The sequence below is a fragment of the Anser anser genome (genome assembly GCF_964211835.1).
Source record: "Anser anser genome assembly, chromosome: 22".
NCBI classification, from domain to species: domain Eukaryota; kingdom Metazoa; phylum Chordata; class Aves; order Anseriformes; family Anatidae; genus Anser; species Anser anser.
Window position 1 is genome coordinate 3272424 of NC_139743.1, and position 23261 is coordinate 3295684.

At 60.5% G+C, this 23261-nt stretch overlaps 4 protein-coding genes across 7 annotated transcripts in view; 1 reads left to right on the forward strand and 3 right to left on the reverse strand.

The window, feature by feature from the left end:
* Positions 1-1791: 1791 nt before the first annotated feature.
* LOC310885279 (uncharacterized protein) lies at positions 1792-3369 on the reverse strand. The gene is made up of 3 exons (XM_083808456.1): positions 3209-3369; positions 2929-3055; positions 1792-2793 (listed from the first exon to the last, which is right to left on the reverse strand). Exons 1-3 carry the CDS (start codon positions 3255-3257, stop codon positions 1866-1868), a joined length of 1104 nt encoding a protein of 367 aa, XP_083664582.1. The 5' UTR covers positions 3258-3369; the 3' UTR covers positions 1792-1865.
* Positions 3370-4072: 703 nt separating this feature from the next.
* Positions 4073-4937, forward strand: APOC3 (apolipoprotein C3). The gene is made up of 4 exons (XM_083808457.1): positions 4073-4212; positions 4333-4392; positions 4487-4613; positions 4718-4937. The coding sequence occupies exons 2-4, from the start codon at positions 4335-4337 to the stop codon at positions 4812-4814; spliced, it is 282 nt and encodes a 93-aa protein (XP_083664583.1). The 5' UTR covers positions 4073-4212; positions 4333-4334; the 3' UTR covers positions 4815-4937.
* Positions 4938-5510: 573 nt separating this feature from the next.
* On the reverse strand, positions 5511-7442 carry APOA1 (apolipoprotein A1). Its single transcript, XM_083808458.1, has 4 exons — positions 7172-7442; positions 6863-6918; positions 6442-6595; positions 5511-6354 (listed from the first exon to the last, which is right to left on the reverse strand). Exons 2-4 carry the CDS (start codon positions 6903-6905, stop codon positions 5757-5759), a joined length of 795 nt encoding a protein of 264 aa, XP_083664584.1. The 5' UTR covers positions 6906-6918; positions 7172-7442; the 3' UTR covers positions 5511-5756.
* A 1554-nt stretch (positions 7443-8996) lies between these two features.
* Positions 8997-23261, reverse strand: part of SIK3 (SIK family kinase 3) — an 84280-nt gene continuing 70015 nt past the window's right edge. For all 4 annotated transcript variants that reach the window (XM_083808451.1, XM_083808449.1, XM_083808452.1 and 1 more), the window contains 10 exons: positions 20742-20892; positions 19849-19974; positions 19457-19542; positions 18641-18750; positions 17766-18123; positions 16258-17147; positions 12742-12905; positions 11841-11973; positions 11309-11476; positions 8997-10929 (listed from right to left, as the gene is read on the reverse strand). In XM_083808451.1, the coding sequence (XP_083664577.1) occupies positions 11319-11476; positions 11841-11973; positions 12742-12905; positions 16258-17147; positions 17766-18123; positions 18641-18750; positions 19457-19542; positions 19849-19974; positions 20742-20892 (2176 nt within the window). In that variant the 3' untranslated portion in view covers positions 8997-10929; positions 11309-11318. The remainder of the gene's footprint in view (positions 10930-11308; positions 11477-11840; positions 11974-12741; positions 12906-16257; positions 17148-17765; positions 18124-18640; positions 18751-19456; positions 19543-19848; positions 19975-20741; positions 20893-23261) is intronic.

Here is a 23261-nt window from a genome sequence, read left to right on the forward strand (position 1 = left end):
GGTGAAAATCGCCCAAACGTGGGCCCGGGTGGGGGTGCTCTGGGCGGGGGGGCAGGCGTCCCCCTGGCAGCGCTGGGTCTGTGGGCTCCTGCCGGTGGCTCAGCGAGTCACGGAACACCCCGGGGACACGGACACGGACACGGACAGGGCGGCACGCGGGTATCACGGGACGGGTTCAGGGCACCCTGTGAATCCACCCCCTGAGCCGCGTGAGCAGGGACGGCCGGGGGGGGGCCGCTCCTTCACCCCCTGCCTGGCTCTGGGCCGCCCCCCTGCCGCGGGCAGCCTGGGGTAACCGTGGCACCCACCCGGCAGGGAGGCCAGGAGGGCGAGCAGACGCACAGCCTTCGGGGTCATGATCTGCGGGGCCAGCAGCGGTGGAGCTGTAGGAGAAGGAGAAAAGGAGGCGTCAGCTCGTGCCGCAGCTCCTGTCCCTTCGGTCCTGCATCGCGCTCCCCAGGCACACCGGGGTAACGTCGGTCCCCAGGGGAGCTGCGAGGCGAGGCCGGCCGTGCTCTCCTGAGGACGAGGTGTCCCAGGGCCGGGCGGCTCCCTGCCCCTTACCTGGCCGCTGCTCACCTCCCGCGTCCCCCGTGTGGGGTGCCCGGCACGGGCTCACTTCATACGGGCGCCCGCGGGAGGCAGAAGAGCCCGGCGATAGCGCGTCGGCAGTGGGAGACCTTTTGGACCTCACGCCATGTAAATGCAATGTGGAGGTTCACCGGCGTGCCTGAGGCATGACGTGAGTGCAGGCATCTGACCGCCGCCTGCCCGCGCATCCGTGCCCCGCGCCAGCCCGGACCCCCGGCCGGCCAGCCTCAACCCCCCCGGGCTGCAGCCCCGAGCCCACCCGCTCCCCGAGCATCCACACCTGGGGACCACAAAACCCCAGCCCTGGCAGGGTTCGCCCATTTCTTTTACAGATTTTCCCCCAGTGAAAAACACGTCCGTGTCCTCAGTCCGGCTCTTGTCCCCGTGAAGAGCGGCTGCTCCGAGAGGGGCAGGAGAGCCCCGGTGCCAGCCACGCAGGGGCTGCTGCGGGCGGCTCCCCCCCCGGCCGCTCACCCGAGCTGCTGACACCGGGCTTTGAGTGTTTGCTCTGAAGCAACCCAGCAAACAGGGGCGGGAGCAGACCTGCTGCAAGAGGCACCTCCGGGGCTGCCCCGCACTGGTCGGGCTGGGGGCCAGCACCCGCGGCGTCTCCGTGCGCCTTGGGCAAAGTCTGGCATGCGGGGTGAGGCCCCAGGGGACTCCTCCGGTGCCCACATCCCCCCTGCTCCCGTGCCCCTGCAACAACCCCGAGCACCCCGAGGTGCTCTGCTGGTGGAGCCACTGCGAGGTGTCCCCATCGTGTCCGGGTACCGGAGGGGCTTGGGGCTGGTCATCCCTCTGGGGACATGGGACCGGAGCAGGGGGTCCTGGTGCTGCAGAGAGCCTGCTGGTGAGGCCCGGGGCGCCTAGCCCCTGCCATGGCAGTGGCTCCAGCGGGGATGCTCGGCGTTATGCCTCCCCCTCCGGAGCCCCGGGGGAGCCCAGGTGCCACCGAGACACTGCAGCACCGCGGTGCGGTGACGCCCCAGGCTCAGCCCCCGTGTGGGGGCAGCCAGCCCTGGCTGGTGTGCTCACCTGGCAGAAAGGTTCCTGGCCCCCGCGCAGCACCTGCAGCCTGCCCTGGCCCCCTCCCAGCCCCACGTCTGTCCCCGGGCCCAAATCCAGAGGTGAGGCCAAGAAACACCCGGGGGGTTTCGGGACAGCAGGGTGCAGGGGGAAGGACGGACACAGACCACCGGGTGCATCACAACGCGCCAGTTTATTTCTGCCACGCGGAGAAGCCCTGAATGCTACTGGGGGAGGGAGGGGGGGGCTCAGCTCTCTGCCTGCTCTGTGGTGCTGAGGAAGGTGGCCACCTTCTCCCGCACCTCCTTCTCCAGCAGGTCCAGGTGGTCCTCCACCCCCGCGGTGCCCGACTCCAGCTTCTGCCGCATCTCCTCCAGCCGCTGCACCAGCTGCTGCCTGAAGGCCTCGCCGACGGGGGCCGCCTGCCTCTGGAAAGCCTCCACCGTCTGCCCCACGCGCTCCTCCAGCTGCTGGGCCAGCGGGGCCAGCCGCTGCTGCAGCCCCTCGGCGTCGCTCTTCAGCGCCTGCTGCAGCTCCAGCGCCAGGGGGCTGAGCTGGGAGCGCAGCTCCTCCAGGTTGGTGGCCAGGCGGGTGCGCAGCTCCTCGGCCGCCCGCTCCATCTGCAGCGAGAGGCTCTCCAGCTGCCGGTTGAGGCCGTCCTGCACCTCCTGGGCGTAGGGGCTCAGCCCCTTGCGCAGCCCCTCCACGCTCTGCGCCACCTGCCCCTTCAGGTCGTCGGCCAGCGGCGTCAGCTGCCCCCGCAGGTTCTCCACGCTGCTGTCGATCTGCTGCTGCAGCCGCTCGGCGTAGGGGCTGAGGGAGGCCTGGATGCTGCCCGCGTTGTCCTGCAGCCGCTCCCGCAGCTCGGTGGCGTAGGGCTCCAGCGCCCGCCGCAGCTCCCCGGTGCCCCGGTCCACCTGCGAGCGCAGCTCCTCGGCGTAGGGGCTCAGCTTGGCCTGCAGCTCGCGGATGTTGGTGCCGATCTGCTGGTGCACCTCGTCGGCGTAGGGCGCCAGCTTGGCCTGCAGCTCGGCCAGCTCCCTGCGGATCTGCTCCTTCAGCCGCTGTGAGTCCTGCGCCAGCCGCGCCTGCAGCTCCGTGGCGAAGGGCACCAGGCGCCGCTGCAGCTCCTCGGTGTACGAGCTCATGCTCTTCAGGTTGCTCTGCAGCAGGGTGCTGGGGAGAGCAGGTGGTCAGTGCCCAGCGCCCAGCGCCCAGGGTCCAGCGCCCAGCGCCCAGCGCCCAGCACCCAGCACCCGGCACCCTCCCCTTCCCTGCAGCCCCGAATGCCGCAGCGGCCGCTGCACTTACTTGATCTGCTTGGTGATCTCGGCTTCCTGCAGCTGGTCCACGGTCTCCTTGGCATTGCTGCCCAGCTCACTGAAGTACTTCCAGAGCACGGTGGCCACCTGGTCCGCGCTGACATCGGCCTGCGTCCCTGCAGGCGCATGGACGCGGGGTCAGAGCTGGCACTTCCGTGCCTTGAGACCCCCCCAGGGACGTCACACCAGGTCCCCGTCCCTCCCCAGGGCAGAGCCCCGTGCTCAGCCCCGCAATCCCCCCATGGGCCCAGGACCCCGTGATGCCTCACCTGCGATGGCAAGGAGCGCCAAGAAGAGGGCGGCCGCCTTCGGAGACATCCTGAGCGGTGCAGGAGAGGCTCCCCTGTGCTGCTGCCTCCTGTAGGACCTGCTGAGCCGGGCAGCGCCGCCCGCTATTTATGCTTCCCGAGCAGCCTCGCAGCTTCCACGCAGGCCTGCGCCACGGGCCCCGGGCTTGGACTTTAGCAAGGTCGCGACGTGGAAGCGCCTGACGTGTGCGCGGCGCTGATAGCACCCGCAGCTCTGCCAGCCCTCTGGCAGGGGGCCAGGGGCCAGCGCTGCCAGGACGTGTGGGCAAGGCCAGCGAGGGGACGGGGGGAGCACGGGGACCCGGGGCTGAGACCCTCCTGGGACGGGGAGGCTGGGGCAGAGGGGACAGCACGCCAGAGTGGAGGCCGGCGGGGATGTGTGGTGCTGGGGCGCAGCACAGGGGTGGCAGGGGCAGGGAGCAGCCGGGCACCGGCGATGCTGAGGTCCAGAGAGCCAAGACCAAGGCCCTGCGCCGCTCCCGGCCTGAGCACCTCGGGGTGCCCGGGGCTGGGGACGCAGCCTGGGCACTGCCAGCAGCCCCCCCGGGGTCACAGCCCCCTGAGCAGAGCCAGCCCTGCGTTACCCCACGCCAGGAGCGGGTGCCACTGGATGTCACCCTTGTGCTGTGCGAGCCCACGCCAGCCCCGGGCCTGTCCCCACGGCCACCCTCACCCCGGCGTGGCTGCACGCACACGTGTGTGCACATGCACATGCACAGCCCCCAGCCAGCCCCTGCAGCCTTGGCCCCCAGTGCTGGGGGATTTCTCAACTCGGGGCGGGGGGAGAAAAACCCACCCAGAGCAAACCTGGCAGCGGGAAAGGGCTCTGGGAACGCACCCCCTCCCCGCGGCCACTCCGCCGCTGACCTTTGCACAAGCACCCTCGGAGGCGGCTGTTGGGGAGGGTATAAAGTGGGAGGCCGGGGCTGCCCCCGCGGAGCAGAGCCCCAGCGCAGCACGGCCAGGTGAGTGGGGAAGCCCCCGGCAAGCGTCAGGGCCGGGACAGGCGCCAGGCACCGGGGAAAGGGGTTGGGGACGGGTCCCACGCCCGCCGCCCCACGCCACGTGCTCTGCTCTCTCCCCAGCCATGAAGGTCTCCGTCCTGCTCCTGCTCGTCTGCGTGGCCGTCCTGGCGGTGGGAGCACGTAAGGGCGACGGGAGGAAGGGGGAGGACGGAGCTCGGGGTGCGCGGGGTGCAGGGGTGCGCACACACCGCTCCCACGGGGCTTGTGCTTGCAGGGGCCGACACGCCCGATGACACGGACACGGTGGTGAGGAAAGTGCAGGAGTACGTCAAGCAAGCCACCGACGTGGTCAAGTCGGTCTTCACCACGGTGCAGGAGTCAGAGGCAGCTCAGCAAGCCAGGTGCCCCCGCGCCCCCCCCTCCCCACCAGCTGGGCACCCTGCCCCGCGCCCCGTGCCCACCGGCGCGCCCCCGGTGCCGTGCTCTGACCCCGGTCCCCTTGCAGGAAATGGCTGTCGGACAACGCCGACGTGGTGAAGCAGCAGCTGGCCCGGCTGAAGGAGCAGCTCTCCGAGTTCTGGAAGCTGACGCCGGGCGTGTAGCCCTGCCGCGGGCTGGCGGGGGGCGGCCTGGTGCGGGTCCCACCTGGCCACCGGCCCCGGCTCCCCCACGGAGCGACGCGTCCCCTTCGTGGCGGTTCTTGTAATAAAATGGAGCTGAAGCGAGATGGGTGGCTGTGCCGGGGGTCACTGGGGGCACGGGGTGGCGAGGAGGAGTGTGCAGCGTGGGCGAGGAAGGGCGCGGGCTGGGGGTGGGCACCTCTGCCGCGGGTGAGCACCGCGCAGCACCAACACACGCACATGTGTGTCCGGGGTGGCGAGGAGATGGGGGCCTCTCCTGCAAGCTGGGGGTGTTCAGCCGACACCAAAGCAGCCCCCGCCGTGCCTCCCCCCCCCAGCAGATGCTTCTCAAGGCGTTGAGCGTGACAGAGCCCGTGCTGGCCCAGCGCAGAGCCCTCAGCACAGGGAGAGCCGCGCGGGGCTGCGGCAGGCGCAGAGCTGGGGCTGCGCCCTGGGCAGAGCTGGGGCCGGCACCCACAGGGCTCAGAGGTCGGTGGGGGCAGCAGGGAGAGCCCCGGGCACCCACCCTGCCACCTCCCTGTCCCTGCTTCCCCTGGCCCCCCCAGCACCCCCTGCCCCAGGGATGCAGCTGAGCCCGGTGCCACTCGCTGCACCCGTGCGTCCCCCCTGCAGGCTGCCCCCCTCCAGCATCCACTGCAAAGACTGAGTGAGCTCCAATAACTTAAGTCGTGTTTATTTGATAAAAGAGAGGCGAAGCTGAGACAGACTCCGGTTCGGGGAGGGAAGGGGGTGTGCGAGGAGGAGGTCCCTGGGGGGGCTCCCCGGGGCTGGCCTGGCCCGGGGCCCCCGGAGCCGGTCCCCTCGGCCACCCCGGGTGCCGGGCAGCCCGGGCAGAGCGGGGGCGGCAGCGGGGGCACTGCGGGAGCGGGACGGGGTCAGTCCCTGGCCGCGCCAGCCGGCCACTCAGGCCACGGTCTTCTGGAGTTCGTCCAGGAGGGAGATGAAGCGGGTCTTGAGGTTCTCGGCGTAGGGGGTGAGGCGCTCCTTGAAGTCCTGCACCAGGGGGGTCATCTTCTCGCGCAAGTTGCTGAGGTGCTCCACCACCTTGGCCTGGTACTCGGCAGCCTGGGGGATGCCCTTCTCCCGGATCTCCTCCAGCTTCTGGCTCAGCTTCTGCCGCAGCTCGTCGCTGTAGGGCGCCAGGTTCTTGCGCAGCTCCTCCACGTGGCCGCGCAGGCGGTCCCGCGCCTCCTCAGCCACCGGGGTCAGCTTCTGCTGCATCAGCTCCACCTTCTGCTTGGTGAGCTCCTTCAGCTCCTGGGCCACGGGTGCCAGGCGCTGGCGGTACTGCTCCAGCTCCTCCGTCCACTTGGTGGAGAACTGGTCGAGGAAGGGCCGGATCTTCTCCTTCACCTCCTCCAGGTCCTTGGTCAGCTCCGCGCGCAGGCTCTCGGTGTCCTTCATCCACATCTCCCGCACCTCCTTGTAGTAGGGGGCCATGTCCTCCCGCAGCTTGGCGGCGGCGGCGCCCAGCGTGTCCAGGTTGTCAGCCAGCTTCAGGCTGGGGAGAGCAGAGCCAGGTCAGGCACGGTGCTGGGCGCGGGGACACGGCCGCCAGGACCCCCCCAGGGCAGCCCCCCCCACTTACTCCAGCTGTTTGCCCACGGCAGAGGCCTCGAACTGGGCGATGGCATCCTTGCCGCTGGCCTTCACGGTCTCCAGGTAGACGTCCACCAGGTCCTTGAGGCGGTCCAGGGGCGCCTGGGGCTCATCGTGCTGCCAGAAGTAGCGGGCCTGGGTGCCTGCGGGGACAGACGGCGTGCTCAGGACAGACAGCCAGGAGATCCAGGCAGATCCAGCCCCGCTGCTGTGCCCGGGACCCGCTGAGCCCTCACCACCCCGGGGGTATTCCCGGAGCCACAGGAGGCGCGGGGCCGTGGCTTGGCTTTGCAGAGCGGTTGGGAAGCCGGGTGCTCCCCGCAGCGCTTGCACCGGGCTCGGCTGCCCCGTCCGTGGGGGTGAGGAGTGCCTGCCCCGTCCCCGTCCCCGCTGCCCCCCTTTGGACCTACCCGTCAGGAAGAGCAGGGCGAGGGTCACCACCACGACTCTCATCTTCGGGCCGAACCTGGGGGCAGAGCAAGGCAGTTGGGTGAAGGGAGCCCTCAGCAGAGCCAGCCCAGGACCCGAGCCCCCCGACCCAGCACCAAACACCCCAAGGGTGCCCCCGGTGGGTGAGCGTGTGGGACGGTCCCTGCGTGGCCCTCTCCCGCTCTGGGGCAGGACGCCGGTCCCATGCCCCGGCCGGGGGTCCTGGAGCAGCCCCGGAGCCGGGGGCAGCCTGGGCGAGCATCCCGTCCCGGGGCGGCGCGGGCTCTTACCAGCGCTCTCCTGCCACCGCTCTGCTGCTGCTCGTCCCGTGTGAGCCCGCTGCTTCCCCGCGGCTGCTATTTATGCAGGAGGGGCTGCTCCCGCCGGAGATAAGCCAGCGCTGCAGCCCAAGAAATCACTCCCCGGCGCGGGCGATGTGGCGCGGAGAGTTCAAGGATCGTGCGCACAGCCCGGGCGCAGGCCAGCACGCCAAGGAGCGCCGGCTTGGCAGGGCCGCGAGCAAACAGGAGCTCCCCGCGGGACGCGGCGCGCTGGCCAAGGAGCCTGTTTACGCTCCGGGTGACCCAGATTCCTGCCCGCTGCTCCGGCCCCACCAGGGCCCCTCGGCAGCCCCCAGGGATTGGCCGGGAGCCCGGGGACAAGGTTTATACCCGCAGGGATCCGGCCTGCTGAACCCGAACCCCTCGCCCTTCTTCCTCCGCTGTTGTGGGCCCCTGCCCCTTCCTTCCCCAAGCCCCCGAGCCCCTCACTGCTCACATCCCCCCGGTTCCCGGCATGTCCCCGTGCAGAGGGCCTGGAGCCGCGACCAGGGGCTGCTGCGTGCCCACGCCAGCGTCGCCGGGGACCCGGGCAGCGAGGCAAAGGCTCAGCCCCGAGCAAACAGCCAGCCTGGGCACAGCACCCCGGCACAGCCACCCCAAAGTTCCTCCTTGGTGCCCAGCTGCTCGGCAGCCAGAGCGAGCGCTCCCTGCTTGGTGCGAGGGCCGAGCCCGAGGGAAGGAGCCCGGTGGGGCCTGGGGACAGAGCAGGGCACAGCCCCCAGACAGCGCTGCGGAGGAGCACCAAGCACCAGGAGGGGCTGCTTAATGCCACGGGGAAGCCGCCTGCGGAGGAGCGATGCTCCCTGCTCTGGGGCAGCACGGGCTCTGCAGCCCCAAGCCCAGCCGAGTGGCCGGGCACCGCATCCCCATCCCGGCAGCTGCCCCCTGCTCTCCTCCCCTGCCCGCAGCTTCGGTCTACTCCTGCTCCAGGCCTTGCCCCGGCTTGGGAAGGAGGCGCCTGGCACCGTGGCTTTGACCCCCAGCCCTGCCCTTCCCCGCTCGCAGGGGATGGAGAGGGGTGCAGCACACACAGGGGGCCAACGCCGCATCCCGCTGAAGCGCTCCCACCCTGCAGGCTCCCGGGGCAGCCTGGGGATCAGGACGGGCACCTCGAGGCACAACTGGGGAGCAAAGGAAGCAGCAGCGATGCCAGCACCACGACAGCTGCTGGCAAAGCCGGGGTGAACAGCACCCGGCTGCACCAGCCGAGGGAGGGAAGCGCTGCAGAGGGGGCCTGGCTGCCCGCGGGCGCTGGGGAAGCGCAGCTGGGAGCTCTGGGCCCGGTGTGGGTTCGTGCTGCAGGCTCCAGCTCTGCTCCCGGAGCCCCCTCCCCGGGCAGGGCCCCGCAGCGAAGCCCCCGTCACCGTCACCGCGCAGGAATCATCCGCAGGATGAGTCAGCCGGGGCGCAGCGCTGCTCGGCGCCTTCGCGGGAGGCCCTATCGCTGCAGTGGGGGCAGGGAGATAAGCCAAGGATTTCAGGAAAACATCTCCAACCCAGGCTGCGGCTGCGCCTCCGCCATGCCCCGGCGCCCCTGCGGCCCCTGCCAGGAAGGCGCAGGCGAGGCCGGGAGCGAGGCAGCCCCGAAGCACCGGGCGCTGCACGGGGCCACGTGCGCCCCACGCCCGCCGCGAGGACGCGGCGCTGCGGCTGCCCCGTGCCCGGCCGCGGGAGGGGACAGCGGTGCCACCGCGCCAGCCTTCGCCCCCGGAGCCCCCGGCCGTCCCCGCCTCCGCCCCCGGCGTTGAGCAACAAGGCAAACAAGAGAGCGGGGGAAGATCATAATCATGGTTTTATTTGTCATGATCCCACTGTCCAACTAATTGACTAGTTGCAAGTGACCCACAAAAAAATGGACTGAAGATTTACCGAAACTTGTTTTTTTTTTTTTTAGTCCAACATAAATGAGGAAGAAAAATACTTCTGACATTTCCAAAAAACAGAAATAATAGCAAAGTATATTAATATACATTCAACATATACTGCGCGTATTGATTACTACAATACAAAGCAATGATAAAAAAAAGTGTGATACTGCGAAATGGCACGGTTAAGCGAGTCCCTGCTTTTTTTGGATGCTTACTGTAGGGTGGCTGTCAACTCTCCCAGAAATACAGTGTCATGTAAACAAAAGGAAAACAAACCGAAGGTACAGAGCGAAAGGCTTTCAGTGTTTCCTGGCATCTTCCCGCCGAAGCCCGGCAAGCCCTGCCCGGCTCCCCGCGCCCCCCGGCCCGCACAGGACCCCCTTCACCAGGTGGGGAAATAAATGCAGCAGGACAGCTACGCCCCGACTCAGCCCGAGCAGCTCGAGGGTGCCAGCAGGAACGCTGGCCGGGGAGATGCTGCTTGGCAGCTGCCGAGTTTTTCCTCCTTTCTGGTTTTCTGGGCTGCAGATCCGTTTAGCATTATTTTCCTGGGGACAGGGTGGGGAGGGGGTGGGAAGAGGCATTGGTAGCAATAGCGAATTAACCTCTGCCATGCTGGTTTCACACTTCCTTCTGTGCAAATTCAGGAGGGCTGGGTCGATTTTTCCTTTTTTTTTTTTTTAAAAAAAAAAAGATTCCCAAAGTGTCAATAAGAAGAATTTCAGCTGTAGCTCGTGAAGTCCCGAAGGCAATGATGACACCAGGTGCTCCCCGAGCCCCGGCTGCTGGGGGTTTGCTTTCTCTCAGTCAAGGAAAGAATGGAAAGGACAAAGAAGAGATCTATGCATGTCTGAACTGTATAAAGGAGAATACCACTTTCGCCACTGGCACGAGAGAGAAAACCAGTCACAATTACAAAGTCATTAAAAGAAATAAAATACTTTGAACAAAAGGTGCAAGTCACAATTCATATAGAACAGAATCTAGTTAAAAATTTCTCTCAAACAGAAATTCCTTTTGCCTTTTATTAATAACAATAATAATAAAACAACATTTACCAAAAAACAATTCCTACATGATCAGGAGGAAAAGCTAAGAAAACAAAGAAAAAAAAAATCTGTCTTCCCTACATTAAGCCATGAGGAAAAAAAAAAAAAAAAGTTGTATGCGGATTTGAAAATAAAAGGTTAAAAAGGGGGAGGGTGGGGGAAGAAGTGATCCTCTTAGCACGATGACAAAATGAAGTAAGAACAAAAGCAGACGAAGGTGAGACAAGAAGCGTATTGCACCAGGGGTAGGTGCTCCCGCGGGGAGGGCCGGGCAGCGGGGCCCCCTCCTTCTGCCCCCGCTCCCAGGCTCGGGTCCCGCCGGGTCCCTCCCCAGTGCAAAGGATTCGGGAGGGAAGGGCAGCACGGCCTCCTGGGGACGGCTCCGCTCCGGGGCTGCGATGGCTCAGCGCAGCGCTCAGCTTCCATCCCCGCCTGCTCCTTCCCCGTGCGCCGGGAGGCAGCGGTCCCTCTGCTCCTGGGCCAGAGCAGCCCCGCGGCCCTGCCCGGCCGGTAAAAGCCCTCCAAAACCAGACTCAGTGCTCAGGCTCCGTGAATCCTCTGCTGACGTGTAGGACTCGGGTTCTCTGGTTATTTCTGTGATAGCTGGAGTTACAGGCAAATATGGCAAAAATTAAAGAAACCAAAGGAACAACACACTGGATGAACTGATTATGAGGAAAGGGGCCATGGTATTCCAGTTAGTCAGAAATACTACGGCAATTTGGCGCAATGCTGCTAGATACTGTTGGTTTAAAATGGACCTTTTTCATTTCAAAGCTGTACATAAAACCTGCAACAGAGAGAAAAAGCAGAGATGCGTTAGGGGATACCACAGGATGGCAATTCTGCTCCCACAGCCCCTTGCCATATTCATGGTCCTGACCCACAAGCTATGCCCAGAACAGAGCCACTGCCAGTAACGCGTGGCACAAATGTGTGACAGCAAGTGCGTGGAGGAGGGCACCTTCCCTGAAGGAGCAGAGGGGACAGCAGACAGCCACAGAGCGCAGAAGCTCCGAGTTGGTCTCTTCTCCAGCCTTGCACCAACACCAGAGCAAAGGCACGGGGAAGGAGGCATACGTGAAAGTCTGGCCAACACATCTTCGGGTCTGCCATCCAGGCGAGCCTGGGTGCGTGGCTGGAGAGAAACAGGTGACACAGATACTCACTCCCTCCTCGTTACACCCCTGCCTGCTCCATCCCAAAGGGCACCTCCGGGTGCTTGTAACTCAGTAGGACGTCCGTAATACATGTCGACGGGTAACAGGAGGTGTTTAGATGCTGGTTGCCATCACCTAGGTTGGGATGCTCTTGACCTTCCAAACCTTCTCCGCATTCTGTAAGATCAAAGACCAACATCAGGGCTTGCACTAGGAGCACTAAGGAGTCACAGCTTCTGCGGGGGGATCAGGCCAGCAGGTGAGGCTGCCTGGTGATACTGCAGGAAGCCCAGATCGCTGCCCCCACCATCTCTGGCCAAGAGCACGCAGGCAGTGAGCTCTGCAACCTGTCACAGGCTCGTACCCAAAAGTATGTCAGGGCCAGAGAGACCCCCTGCTGCACTGCTCACGGGGAGCAGAGGTGGCTCTGCAAAGCAGACCGCGAGCTGTCAGGACCACATGGATTCTTCTCAGTTCCTGACCCACGCCCTGCGCGGGGTCCCACGGCCTCCATGTCTCTGCAGCTCGGCCACGTCCTTACCCTCGCTCTCCCTGTCCCGCAGCTGCTGGCTGGCCATGAGCGACGACTGGCTGAGGACGGCATCAGACATCCGAGCAGAGCTGAGTGCTTTTCCTGCCATTAAACTCATTCCAGGCAAGTTATCTAACTGCACCTGCGGAGACACCAGTGCACAGGTCAAAGGGGGATCAGAACCAGTCACCTGCTGCGCCCCCTGCTATCCCCAACAGGCTGCCCAGGGAGCTTCTGCAAGCCTTCAGTGATGGCTTCTAGGAAGAAGTAAAAAGCAGACACTGGGGACAGCAGAGGTGTGGCTGATGCCACCTCAACACCTGGGAACGGACGGGACGATCAGACTGCGCTCCAGACCTGCATGTGACTAATGAGGGAAGAGCCCTTCTCCCTCGTAGCAGGAGGAAACTGTGGCAAGGAACACGCCAAGATGCGAGTATGACTGTTCTCAGGGATACAAAACATGGGAAGCAGAGCAGCTGCTCTTTGTTCCTGGTCAAGGTCTGGGCTGTAACAGCCAGGTCATTTAGCAGCACTGCAGAACTGAAAGCTGGGCTTTGGGCTCCTGTAATCCTCCGCAGCCAGAGCCAAGCCTGGGGCAGCCCAAATGGCTTCACCAGAAACGCCTTGGGGGAAAAAGAAGAGGTGCCATAGCTACGGCAGCCAGCTCTGGGGCAAATCAGGCAACACACGAGCAAAGCAGTACTTCCCATGTTGGTCTCCGCTAAAATGTTTTCGGTATTAGCAAACTGATGTGCTGACTGGGGTGTCTCAACAGCAATTCGTTCTTAGCAGCCCTGCGGAGCAGGGTGCCGTCCTTCCTACGTGACCCCTCGTCCATAATGCACACACATCGAGGGGACTCCGCGCTGTCTCTACATCTGCTGGGCACAGGCCTCTTCCGACTTACGTAGGCGTCATCGCTGTTCTGGATGGTGTGATGTCTCTGCAGGGTCCTGGGCCGCGGGTGCTCGCCGGCCGCGGGTCGCGCAGGGTAGCCCAGTCCGTTGTGGTCAGGCACCTGCATCGCTTGGCCGGGGGAGCTCCTGTCCATACAGTTCCCTACGATAGACTCTTGAAAACCAGACAAGACAGAAAAAGGGCAGGTTATTACAAGGCACTGGCAGCTCTCGGTGACACGTGACGCTGTGAGGCTGCGGGTCTGTGCCCTGACAGCAGGAACAAACACCGCTGCAGAGCAGCGCGCTGCCTGCCAGGTGGGACGGAACCGCTGGCTGCTCTCACGCACGTGGTGCAGCATCTCCCCGAGATGGCAGGCAGGCAGACCTCTCCCTCCGTCGCGCAGCATGCCCCAGCTGCCTCCCCCTTGGACCCGAGCACGTCCTGCACCCTGCTCCGTGCATTGCCCGTATTACACAAGAGAAGAGGGAGAAGGGTCTCCCAAGCCTCCAACACAGGATGTTCTAGCAGGGCCCCTTGGCAATTGTATGCAACATATCTGGCTGGAAGAGTTGCCAGGATACTAGCTTTTATCAGATGACTTCTCCCTGCCCTCCTACAATCTGGCTGTAGGAGTACAAGAGTGTTCTGCCTGGCAAAGTCCATCTGCACCGCAAGCTCTTATGACCGAGGGTAAAGGCTACATTCCTATCAAGCAAAACCTATCGTCATCAAGTACATGATGTTTTGAATAAAGTCCTGAGGTATGGAGAGGCCTATCATTGGCTCTGATGCATGTAAACAGTTCTCTCTTGGTGAGGAGTCCTGCAGAGCACAAACATGCAGACGTGGCCACGAGCGCTGGGGAGCTGCCCCGAAGTGACACCCCGCAGGTAGGTTCCCGAAGAGTCACTGGGTTTTACAGGCCTTACTCAGCAGGAAGCGATCCCTGCAAGACATTTCCTGGCTGGGAGATGCGAGAAGTGCTCTCTCCGGAGAGACTCATCCCTAAAATTACCAAAATCCGGACCAGACTTGGTCACAAGCGAGCTCTGCCACCCGGGCTCTCCGCGCTGCTCCCAGGCACGCGGCCACGCCAGCTCGCCCGCTCCAGCATCCCTCCCTGCGCGCAGACACACGGGGCTGCCAGCACCACGTCCGGCAGCCAGGGACGCAGCCGGCCTCCTCTCCTTTGCACAACCGGGGGGTTAAGCTTGGTTAACGGTCAGCCTTCCCGGAAAACACGAGAAGGAAAACATGAGCTAACACCGAGCTGGCAGAGCCGTGCCACCCACGCACCGCTCGGGCCGCTCTTCCAACTGTGGGAACGGCCGCGCGGGCAGCCAGGCGCCAGCAGCCCGCTGCTGCTCCTCCATAAACCAGGCTGGGCCCGGCAGCGAGCCCTGGCACCAGCCGGAGGGGACGGCGAAGGCCCCTCGGCCAGGCTCTGTGGCCAAACGGGGCCCCGACCCACGACAGCCGCACACCGGCGGTCCCAGCAGCACCTCTGGGTGCAGCAGCACCTCTGGGGACACCGCCGCTCAGGCAGCAGAGGGGGGGAGCCCTGAATTCGGGCTCCTTTCCTCGCCCCAGTGCCGTTCCAGCAGGCTGAGCCCGCAGCCAGAAAGCCTTTTCTCCTCACCCCCCCGGGCCAGGCGGGCTTTGTGTCCCCGCAGCATGTGACGCTGGCACCGCGCGGGGCCACCGCCGCCAGCCCGGCTCCTGCGGCGCGGGGGAAGGCAGGGTTCCCACGGCAGGAGGCTCAGCAGGCCTGGCAGAGCTGCTCAGATGCAGCTGGGTCACATCCTGAGTGCAGGTTTGGTTGAAACGGGCACGACCCCCACCCACCACCTACGGCCGACGCAGGGGGCGGGCATCTCCCGGTCCTTCAGCACCCGTGCACTGCACTCGGTAACCCCAGAGCTGTACCACGCACCAGTGAGTGACACCATTATGGGTGCTTACAGGGAGATTTATAGGATTTCGGTGTAGGAAAGTGTGCCCAGGCCGCTCGGATGCCCACTCCGCTGGGAGCCGAAGCAGCACAGGCCGGATTCCAAGTGGGTTATGGGAGCCCGGAGGAAGGCGCTCCGAGCAGCTGCGTCTCCGAGCATGGTTTACTACATGAGCCCTCCAAACAGCCCCTGTCAGAAGTGCTTACACAACACTATTTGTAAACATTTACTTGCTTTTACTCATTTACAAAGTCTTGTAGTCTAAAGTCCTTTTCCCTTGTGTAACCCGTTTTAGCACCATCAGTACCGGGGCAGAAATTTAGCTCTGACTTCACTAACCCCTCTCATTTCACACGTTTCAGCCTTACGATATTATGATGTAAACTCAAGATTGGGTCCAAAACACACTGCCGAGCTTCCAACCTCCGCTTAACCTGGGGCGATTCTTCCCTTCTGTGCTTCAAGCACCGCAGGGAAACCGAGGACTGAGAAAACACCCCGGTAACACAATTTCAGAAGGCTTCAGAAGCGCCGTGCCTCGCCCCCACGCCCCTGCCCCCAGGCTGAGGGCCACGGCTTGGCATGCCCGTGCTGCCCTCGGAGCCGCTCTGTTCCAACCCAGTACTTTCCCAACAAACCCATGCTGTGTCCCCAAACAAAACGCTGCCTCCTGTGCCCAGGACACTGCTCCTCTGCAACAGGGCTCTCCGTGCCAAGGGCGAGCTGATGGCTTCAGCCCAGCACAACTCAGTCCTGCAGTGAATGCCGATCCACCCCGCTCGGCCTGGAAAGCCTCCCTTCAAAGCCCTTTGAGCTAAGGGGTAGGATTTTGTTTTTCCTACAGAAAAGGCCTGTAATTGCAGCTCAGGCAGGGTTTTCTCTTACAGCACACCGCTGCCAATGCAGCCACCAAGGAGCAAGGGCACAACTAGCAGGGAAGGTCTTCACACACTAATGGCAAGTTTAAACTAACTTTCTTCGGCATCATCCCCTCCAGCTCAAGCGAGCCTTGCTGCTGCTGCTGCTGCTTCCCAATGGGCCGGAGCAGTTGGTGCAAGGCAGATTTAGCAGCAAGTCATTTATCACAGTTCTTAGGGAGCTTGTTTATGGAAGCTTTAGCAGTGCCTGGACTCAGGGGTCTGCTCAGAAGGAATACGCCCCACTGCAGTTACTGCTATACCAGTAACTTAACTTCTGGGCACTTGTTTACACAGGGTGGGGAACATCACCGAGAATAAAGGAGTCAGCAGATCACAGCATCTCTTTGGAGACCTATCTCTTTGGTATCCTGAGACCTGGCCTTTATCTGCCTGCAGAAGTAGGTCAAATTCCAAAGAGAAAAATCTGGTCAAGTTCCCTTCTTATTTAACATTGTTTATTAGAGAGACTATGCCTGCAATTTACTTATGGCCACAGAAGCCAGAAAGAATCTAGGTAATTCTGTGCTATGCAAAATATGTCACGAAATCCTTGCTGTACTGGGTAGGGATGGTGTGCTCTGGCAGAAACACGAGCAATACGCGGCCAACACGGAAAAGCATTTCATCCATGCGAGCAGCACTAAGCCTTACCTCTGCTGGGCACCTTATTCCTACTGAATCCAGCAGCGGGCTGATGTCTGTATTGATGTGTCCCCAGCTCCTGCGCGTGATTAGCAGTTCCTAGCAAAGATTCTGGGTCCCCGTGCCCTCCTGCATTTACAAGCAGAGGGGTCTCGTGGCAACCTTTGGTCAATGTGTTTGAATTCTTACTGTCTGGAAAGCTGTCCCTGGCGCCCTCGCACGCACAGTCCTCCTCCATGCTCTCCGAGTGGAACAGAGCTGGCTGGTGTACGTATCCGTGCGGTGGCACGGATGCAGGTACCTGCTGGATACATTCTTGCGCCCTGATTTTTAAGAGATGCTGGGGGCTGTTCTGCGGATGGTACGTGTCAGCACTCTGGTAAGGCAAAGACAACGACTGACGCTCCGACAGGCTCTGTCCCATGCTGGTGCCCATGTTCCCAGCATCCCCTTGACTCATATGCCTGAACAACTCTTGAAACTCTTGCTGCTGCTGCTGCTGTTGCTGCTGCTGCTGCTGCCGCCGTTTGATGAGCTGTGCAAATTCTGCCTGGGGCAGCCGCATGTCCGTGTGCCCCGTGAGCGAGTGCCGGGGAGAAAGTAGTCCCTGGAGGATGTGCGGTACCTGCTGGTGTCGGCTGTAATCGGGAGGTGTCGGGGACAACAGTGCTTGCTGTAGTGCCGATGCAGTGTAGTGCTGCTGTTGCTGATGTGCATTTTGAGGGAAATTGGGATACTGGTCAAGCTGCGGGACTTTCAGAGCTTGCTGAGCCGGAGGAAACCCAACTCCTCCCGATGGGCTGTAGTTACTGGGGGACACACGAGGCTGCTCCGGGAACAGGTGGGGGTGTAAGTGCACCTGGTCGTAGTTGGCAGGGGAATACCTGTTCACGTTCAGACTGCAAGGAAGAAAACAGAACAAGTGACTGTACTGCGGCAGCTCCAGCTGAACAAGGCTGTTTTCTGTGGTCCTGCCGTGCACAGGGCCCACTTGATCTGCTGCGCCCACGTGAGAGCAGGGAGGCAACAGCTACTCTGATGGCAGAGTGACCACAGTCACCCAAGCGACCCATCAGGGAGAGCTGAAGCATGAGGTGGTGGAGCCCTGTCCAGAGCTGCTAAGTGCGAGGGAAGCAGGAACCCTGACTGTACCGAGAGGAAAACATGATTTGGGGGGGGGGGGGGAATGTTTTATGCAAAAGCACCCCCTGCTTAGCTTTTTACTTACTAGCCAACAGGCCCCTGGCAGGAGGCAGCGGCAGCCACCCCGGGCAGGAGGTGCTTCCCAAGCCACAAGGCAGTGCAGCCTCGCAGGTTCCCTGAGCCCCCACCCTGGGTGAGGAACTGGTGCTGGTGGCAGGGAGACAGCTTCATCCCCGGAACAAGTGCAGCACAGCCCGGGGCTGCTGAAGAAGCCCCATCTCCGCGTGACGGACAGCAGCTCTGCCTGACACCCATCCCCACCGCTGCTCCTCCCCCAGCTCGGGGGAGCGGTGCAGGGCGTCCGGCGGCCTTACCTGTGCGACTCGGCGCTGTCGGCGCTGAGCTGCTTGGACAGCTGCCTGTGGCCGTAGGTGAGGGAGGCCATCAGGTTCGCACGGTGCTGCATCTGCATCTGGTTGGTGCTGGGGCTGATGGACATGCCCCGCGTGTGGGAGGACATGCCCTGCCCGGCCACCGAGGCGCCTTGCAGGAGGTTGTTGCTGACCATGTCACCGGGCTCCTGCACTTGGATGGTGACCTGCTGAGGCTGTGACTGCTGCTGCAGGCCCAGGCACGTCAGCCCCATGTTTGGGGGGGGGGAACAGTTACCAGACTGCGGGAAGATCGTGTTGTGGGACGGCATCCCTTGGAACTGGGACTGGGAGGCTGCACCTACGAGGAACAGAGACTCTCAGCACCTGCAGCAAGGCTCAGGAGAGAGGAGCTGCTGCTCTTTGGGACGTGCTGAGAGCCCCAGCACATGTCTGCAGGTGGTGAGGGGAGAGCTGCTCCTGAATCCTGTCACACTGCACCCGGGTGCAAAAGTCACGGCTAGAGGCCCTCGCACAGAAAGGGAAACAAAGCAGAGTTGACAGTGATTTGCATAAACCCAAGAATATCAGCCCTTCCTCCCCACCCCCAGGAGCGATAAGTAAGGATCTCATGACAAGAAACGCATCAACACATTCCAGCTGGCAGATCCTTGCGAGCTCTTGATAACACCAGCCCTTGCTGCCAGATGGAGAATCTTTTACATCATCAGCAAACCGCAAGGACTCGAACGCAGAGGGACCAAAGCCCCCAGCACCCACACGCACTGTTTTCCCCGGAGCTTTGCTAAGACCATACGGTTCTGCCAAGTGGCCCGCCCCGAGGAGTGCAGATGGCTCAGTAAACCGTCGGTGCTTACCGTGGGGCTGGAGCACACTGCTGCTCACAGGAGGTGGGCTACTGTTTGGTTGCCTGAAGAGATGGTTATTAGGGTGGTTCGGGGGCGGGCTGGATGGCTGAATCCGTAACCTACGCAGGGAAACAAGTGCCTTTTCATCATGCGTGCTCCTCATTAAGATGCCTTTTCAACTGAGAGAACTGACGCCAAATGCTACATCTCTGTTGTTTTAAATAAACACCACAAAGCCCGTGTTTGGGATCCCGAGCTCTCTGCAGCTTGCCTTCTATTTTGGAAGCCATCTAACTTGCCTAAGTCACAGAGGTAGTGAGCATAACCCAGTGGCTAGAACAAAAACCCCAGGGACAAGGACACCGCAAGCTCTCTTCCTGAGTCACTCTGGCCTGTGAGAAAGCCTTCCTTTCTCCTTCCCCAGAATTCTGCCTGCCTCATCCACAAGCCGGGGCGATGCAGACAAGGACTGTTACCTAACAGATAGCCTGAAGAGGACTGAGAAGCCCAGAAGCAGCTCCGAGTAGAAAGCATGATAGGAACTGGCTCACTGAAGGTAATGTTTTCAAGCTGGCCAAAAGGCAGAGCTGTCAATCACTTGTTCAAAGCAGTTTTGTGCCTTTGAATCACATTTCTCTACTTCCAGAGGTCCTTCAGACAGAATCCAGCAAACAGGACCTCGCACATTCACCTGGGAACTGGCTCTGCCATTCTAATTTTACACGCTTCCAGCCTGGCCCTGGCCTCTAAGTGTGCTAGCTCACCCCTGGGCTTGAGGTAGAGTAAATCCTATCCCCCGGAGCTTTACTAAAGCCATTTCTTTACCTCTGAAGCTGGTGAGTGAGCAGAGCCGGCTGGTTTTCACATTGAGCTTGCAAGGGTGGAGACGGCTGAGGTGGCCGGATACAGTCCTGAACCAGGCACCAGAAAACGAGAAGTGTTTGTGATCAATAATGGAGCAAGAAATACATTTAGGAAACGCTGCTTGGTGAAGTAGGACATATCCATGTTCTCCAAACACTTGATTCCTGACTGCAGTTTTAGCTATCACAGCAGCTGAGTAAACATCGCTGCTGAACTCCTTCAGGCTTGCTTCTTACTACAGCAAGCTGAGCCATCTACCCTCCTCAGTCCCACAGGGACCAGCTCAGTATTTATCTGCAGCCATGCAGGAAACCCAGTTAGGACATCAGAAGGTCTGGTCCAGGCTCTAGTACCTGAATCTGCTGATGAAGAATCTGATGGTGCTGCTCCTGCTGGTACAACATGTGCTGCTGCTGCGTCTTCTCCAGTGTCCTCTCATCCATGTGCCCACCATACATCTTCTGAAGCTGCTCACACTCCTGCAACAAATGCAACACAGCCTCCAAGTGACTTTTTGTGCATGGCAACAAGGCAGTCTGTTCTCTACCTATCTGAAAAATCCAGTAAAGAAAACCTCATCCATTTGACAGAATCGGGTGTGTAATAACATGGCTAGCTCAAGCCTTAGATAACAGAGAAACTGCACGAGACCAAACCAGCACCATTGCCTTCCCTCAGAAATGCAAGCACAAAGCTTTTATAATGATAGCTTAAAGGTGAAAAGAGCATCTCATATTTCTCCTGTGTTTCAAGGTGAAAGTCCTGTCCCAGTGCCAAATCCCACTGAAGCCACTGATAAGACATACACTGGCTGCAGAAGGAATACAATACAACATACTCCAAGCTCAAGGTGTAGGAACTGCCCTTTGCCCAGACACCCTGGAACAGCCCCAAAACTTTGCTGCCATAGGAAATGTGGGAGAGCAGCAGCGGCAGTCTGGCAGTGCTGATGGGACCACAAGGGCTGGCAGAACAGCCCACGTATGGGCACAGCACCTGCATTATTTCCCCCCAGAAAGAGTGGGGTGGAAGCCCCCAAGGTTCACAGACTGCAGCTGACAGCACATTTAGAGGACATTCGGCAGGGTTCCTGCAGACATACAGGAGGAGGAAGCTCCTCAGCTGGAAGGCCACTGCATGTCCACAGCCATCGGCTGTAAAGACTTCACCTGTTGCTTCCTGAAGTCTGCGACAATAAGAAACCCTTGCAGATGCTCTTTGGAGGTCCTCCACGCCCCTCTTTTACCTGCTGAAGCTGTTTGATGCTGCTGTTATTGCCCATCTTCTCCAGGTGGGCTTTGAAAGCCTGGATGCTGGCAGCACCATCAGAGAAGCGCCGAACCGGGGAGAAGCGTTCAGTGGGGAGGTGCAGAGTATTGGAGTCCTTGTAAATAGAACTGAACACATGGGGAAGTGGGTTAGTGATGCCAGATTTAAAAAACAAGCTCCGGTAGAGACATTTAATTTACAGCAGCCACGCCAAGTTCTACCTGCCCACTCAACCAGAATAAATCATGTTTTAGATTAAGAAATAATGTGCTATCATCACCGTGAACAGGAAACGGGATTACTGAGTATCCTCAGTGCCTGGGCAGATAAATGTGTCTTAGAGGTTGGACATGGTTCAACCACCAACCAGATCGGAGATGGGCAGCAACTCGTCTACCCAAATACATCCATCCCTTAGAGATAGAAAGTTTAGAGAAGCTATTCAGCATCCTAAACACGTAAATTCACCTCTTCGGTAGTCACTTCTGGAGCTTTCCAGCTCACGAGGTCCCTGACTACCTCTCAGGGACTACTGATGCTTGTGGACAACAGAAGAGGCACGTGGAGAAGGGAGGTTTCTCCTGCTCCCAGCCTGACGTGTTCCACGGCCACTGAGGAGGAAGGGGGGCTGGCATCCATGCTCAGAGATGCACTGAATTCAAAAAGAGGGCAAGAACATAAAACTCTGCACAGTAGGCAAAGTCTTCCTAAAGCATCAGCCAAGCTGTCACTTCACTCGCAGAGTCCTGGTTGCTTGGCCCTGTGCAGTCAGAATGGGCACCTTGAAGAGCAGACACAGCCAGCGTCGACTGTGCCAAGAAACTACACACGCTTTCTCTTCACCGTGAGATTTCTTCTTCACCATAAGAGGGAGCCAGAATAGGATTTTTTCGGGAGCTCATTTCTTCCACAGCTGGGGCTCCCCCTTATCAGACTCGAGCACTAAGCTCCTGCCCTGCTATCAAGGTGAAACCTGTATTATCATTAACAAGGTTAACTTCCCACATGTGTAAAAATGTGCCCTCTGACAAACAGGCAAGTTTCTCCGCCTGCCCTAATGGTTTCTGTGCAAATTCATTCTACAAAAGTCGTCCATGTTTAGTGGTAGGGGCTCCGACCGAAGCCCATCTGCGAGGTCAGGGAGACGTGCTCCTTCCAGCACTTCCACAGCCTGGCCCTGGACCCAAGAGGAGCTCCTCTGCCTGCAGACTGGTGCGATCCTGGTGTGTGCGACTGCAGACGAGTCAGTGTCGTAGCTGCTGTGGGTACTGGCTCCTTGCTGAAGCCTGTTCCAAGAAGAATGATTTCTCCTGGAGAGGCTTCCCTTGTCAGAAGGTGACCGATGCCGGAACACCGCCAGCACGCTGGGCTCAGTTCCTGTCACTTGGCCTGGCTGAGCAGGACACACTTCGTTTCTATAGATTACACACGACTTTGTTCCAAGGACAGAGCTGTGCCACTGCCTTCTGATGCTATCCCATCCATTATCCTAATCCGTTTGATCTTTTGTTCTATCAGTGGAAAGCAGAAGCTACAGATAAAAATTACACCGAGGTTCCCAAACACACACGGCCAAGGCAGATCAATGCTGCCTACTGTACTTCAATTCTGCTTCCAGATCCTAAGTCGTCATGACCAAAACTGGTGCTATGTATAAAGAAGATGGCTTAAAATATGTTAAGTGCTAAAATAAGCCCCACCAGCTGTTCAATAGCCAAGGTCTATTTATGTGATGACAAGACTGCTAATGGTTTCTGTGCTGTGTGTCTCAGACACGACTGGGGGAGTCGCTTTGGGCCGTGGTCAGATGAAGTTTCCGTATTTCTCAGGCGAAATGGGAGGCAGGCTTAGAGCATGTTACGACACTGAGGGTGGAATGAACAGATGCCACCCTGTTCATGATGCAACCAGCCTCAGGACTCCAAAGCCAAGAGGCAGAGGTGATACCAACGTATTGACTGGGTAAGCGCGTTTCAACAATTTGTTAAAGCAAAACAAAAACCAGTTCCTGCAACGCGTGAGTGACCCAGCTTACCTTCACGATTTGAAGCAATCCTTAAAGTAGGACACAGCATATTCTGGCTGTTTTGCAAGCTGCACTTCTCTTCCTATCAAGCTTTTCTGTGACCCTAGAAACCTTTCCCCCCCTCCCGCTCTTTCCATCCCCCAAGCAGCTCTGGGGGAGTAACTTCAGCGCACGGAGGTGCTTATCTTGGTTGTCTGGAGTTCCAGCGTGGCACTGACTCTGCCTCAGTCTGCTCAGAGTTCACCTGTCTCTGCTGATTACATCAGTGCTCAGCTCAGCAGGTATCTGGCTACAATAAAAAGCGCTTTGTCAAGCTTGCCAGTGTGAGCTGGCTGAAGGATTTAGCGTGAGCACAAATCCAGCCTGGTAGGCAACTTGCTTTTTCAACAGGGAGACTAACGGGCAGCAAACTGCAGTCTGCAGCTGGCACCGAGAGGTTCAGAGTGCGTGTTTTAAGCTCTCTCTGTGGCA

Bases quoted from the DNA above. Each gene is read 5' to 3' on its own strand.
- LOC310885279 (XM_083808456.1), bottom strand. From the start codon at position 3,257: ATGTCTCCGAAGGCGGCCGCCCTCTTCTTGGCGCTCCTTGCCATCGCA. The intron at 3,056-3,208 runs GTGAGGCATCAC...ATGCGCCTGCAG, and splicing joins GGCGCTCCTTGCCATCGCAG to GGACGCAGGCCGATGTCAGC. The intron at 2,794-2,928 runs GTAAGTGCAGCG...TGCTCTCCCCAG, and splicing joins GAGATCACCAAGCAGATCAA to CACCCTGCTGCAGAGCAACC.
- APOC3 (XM_083808457.1), top strand. From the start codon at position 4,335: ATGAAGGTCTCCGTCCTGCTCCTGCTCGTCTGCGTGGCCGTCCTGGCG. The intron at 4,393-4,486 runs GTAAGGGCGACG...TTGTGCTTGCAG, and splicing joins CGTCCTGGCGGTGGGAGCAC to GGGCCGACACGCCCGATGAC. The intron at 4,614-4,717 runs GTGCCCCCGCGC...GTCCCCTTGCAG, and splicing joins GAGGCAGCTCAGCAAGCCAG to GAAATGGCTGTCGGACAACG.
- APOA1 (XM_083808458.1), bottom strand. From the start codon at position 6,905: ATGAGAGTCGTGGTGGTGACCCTCGCCCTGCTCTTCCTGACGG. The intron at 6,596-6,862 runs GTAGGTCCAAAG...CTGTCCCCGCAG, and splicing joins CGCCCTGCTCTTCCTGACGG to GCACCCAGGCCCGCTACTTC. The intron at 6,355-6,441 runs GTAAGTGGGGGG...TGCTCTCCCCAG, and splicing joins GCCGTGGGCAAACAGCTGGA to CCTGAAGCTGGCTGACAACC.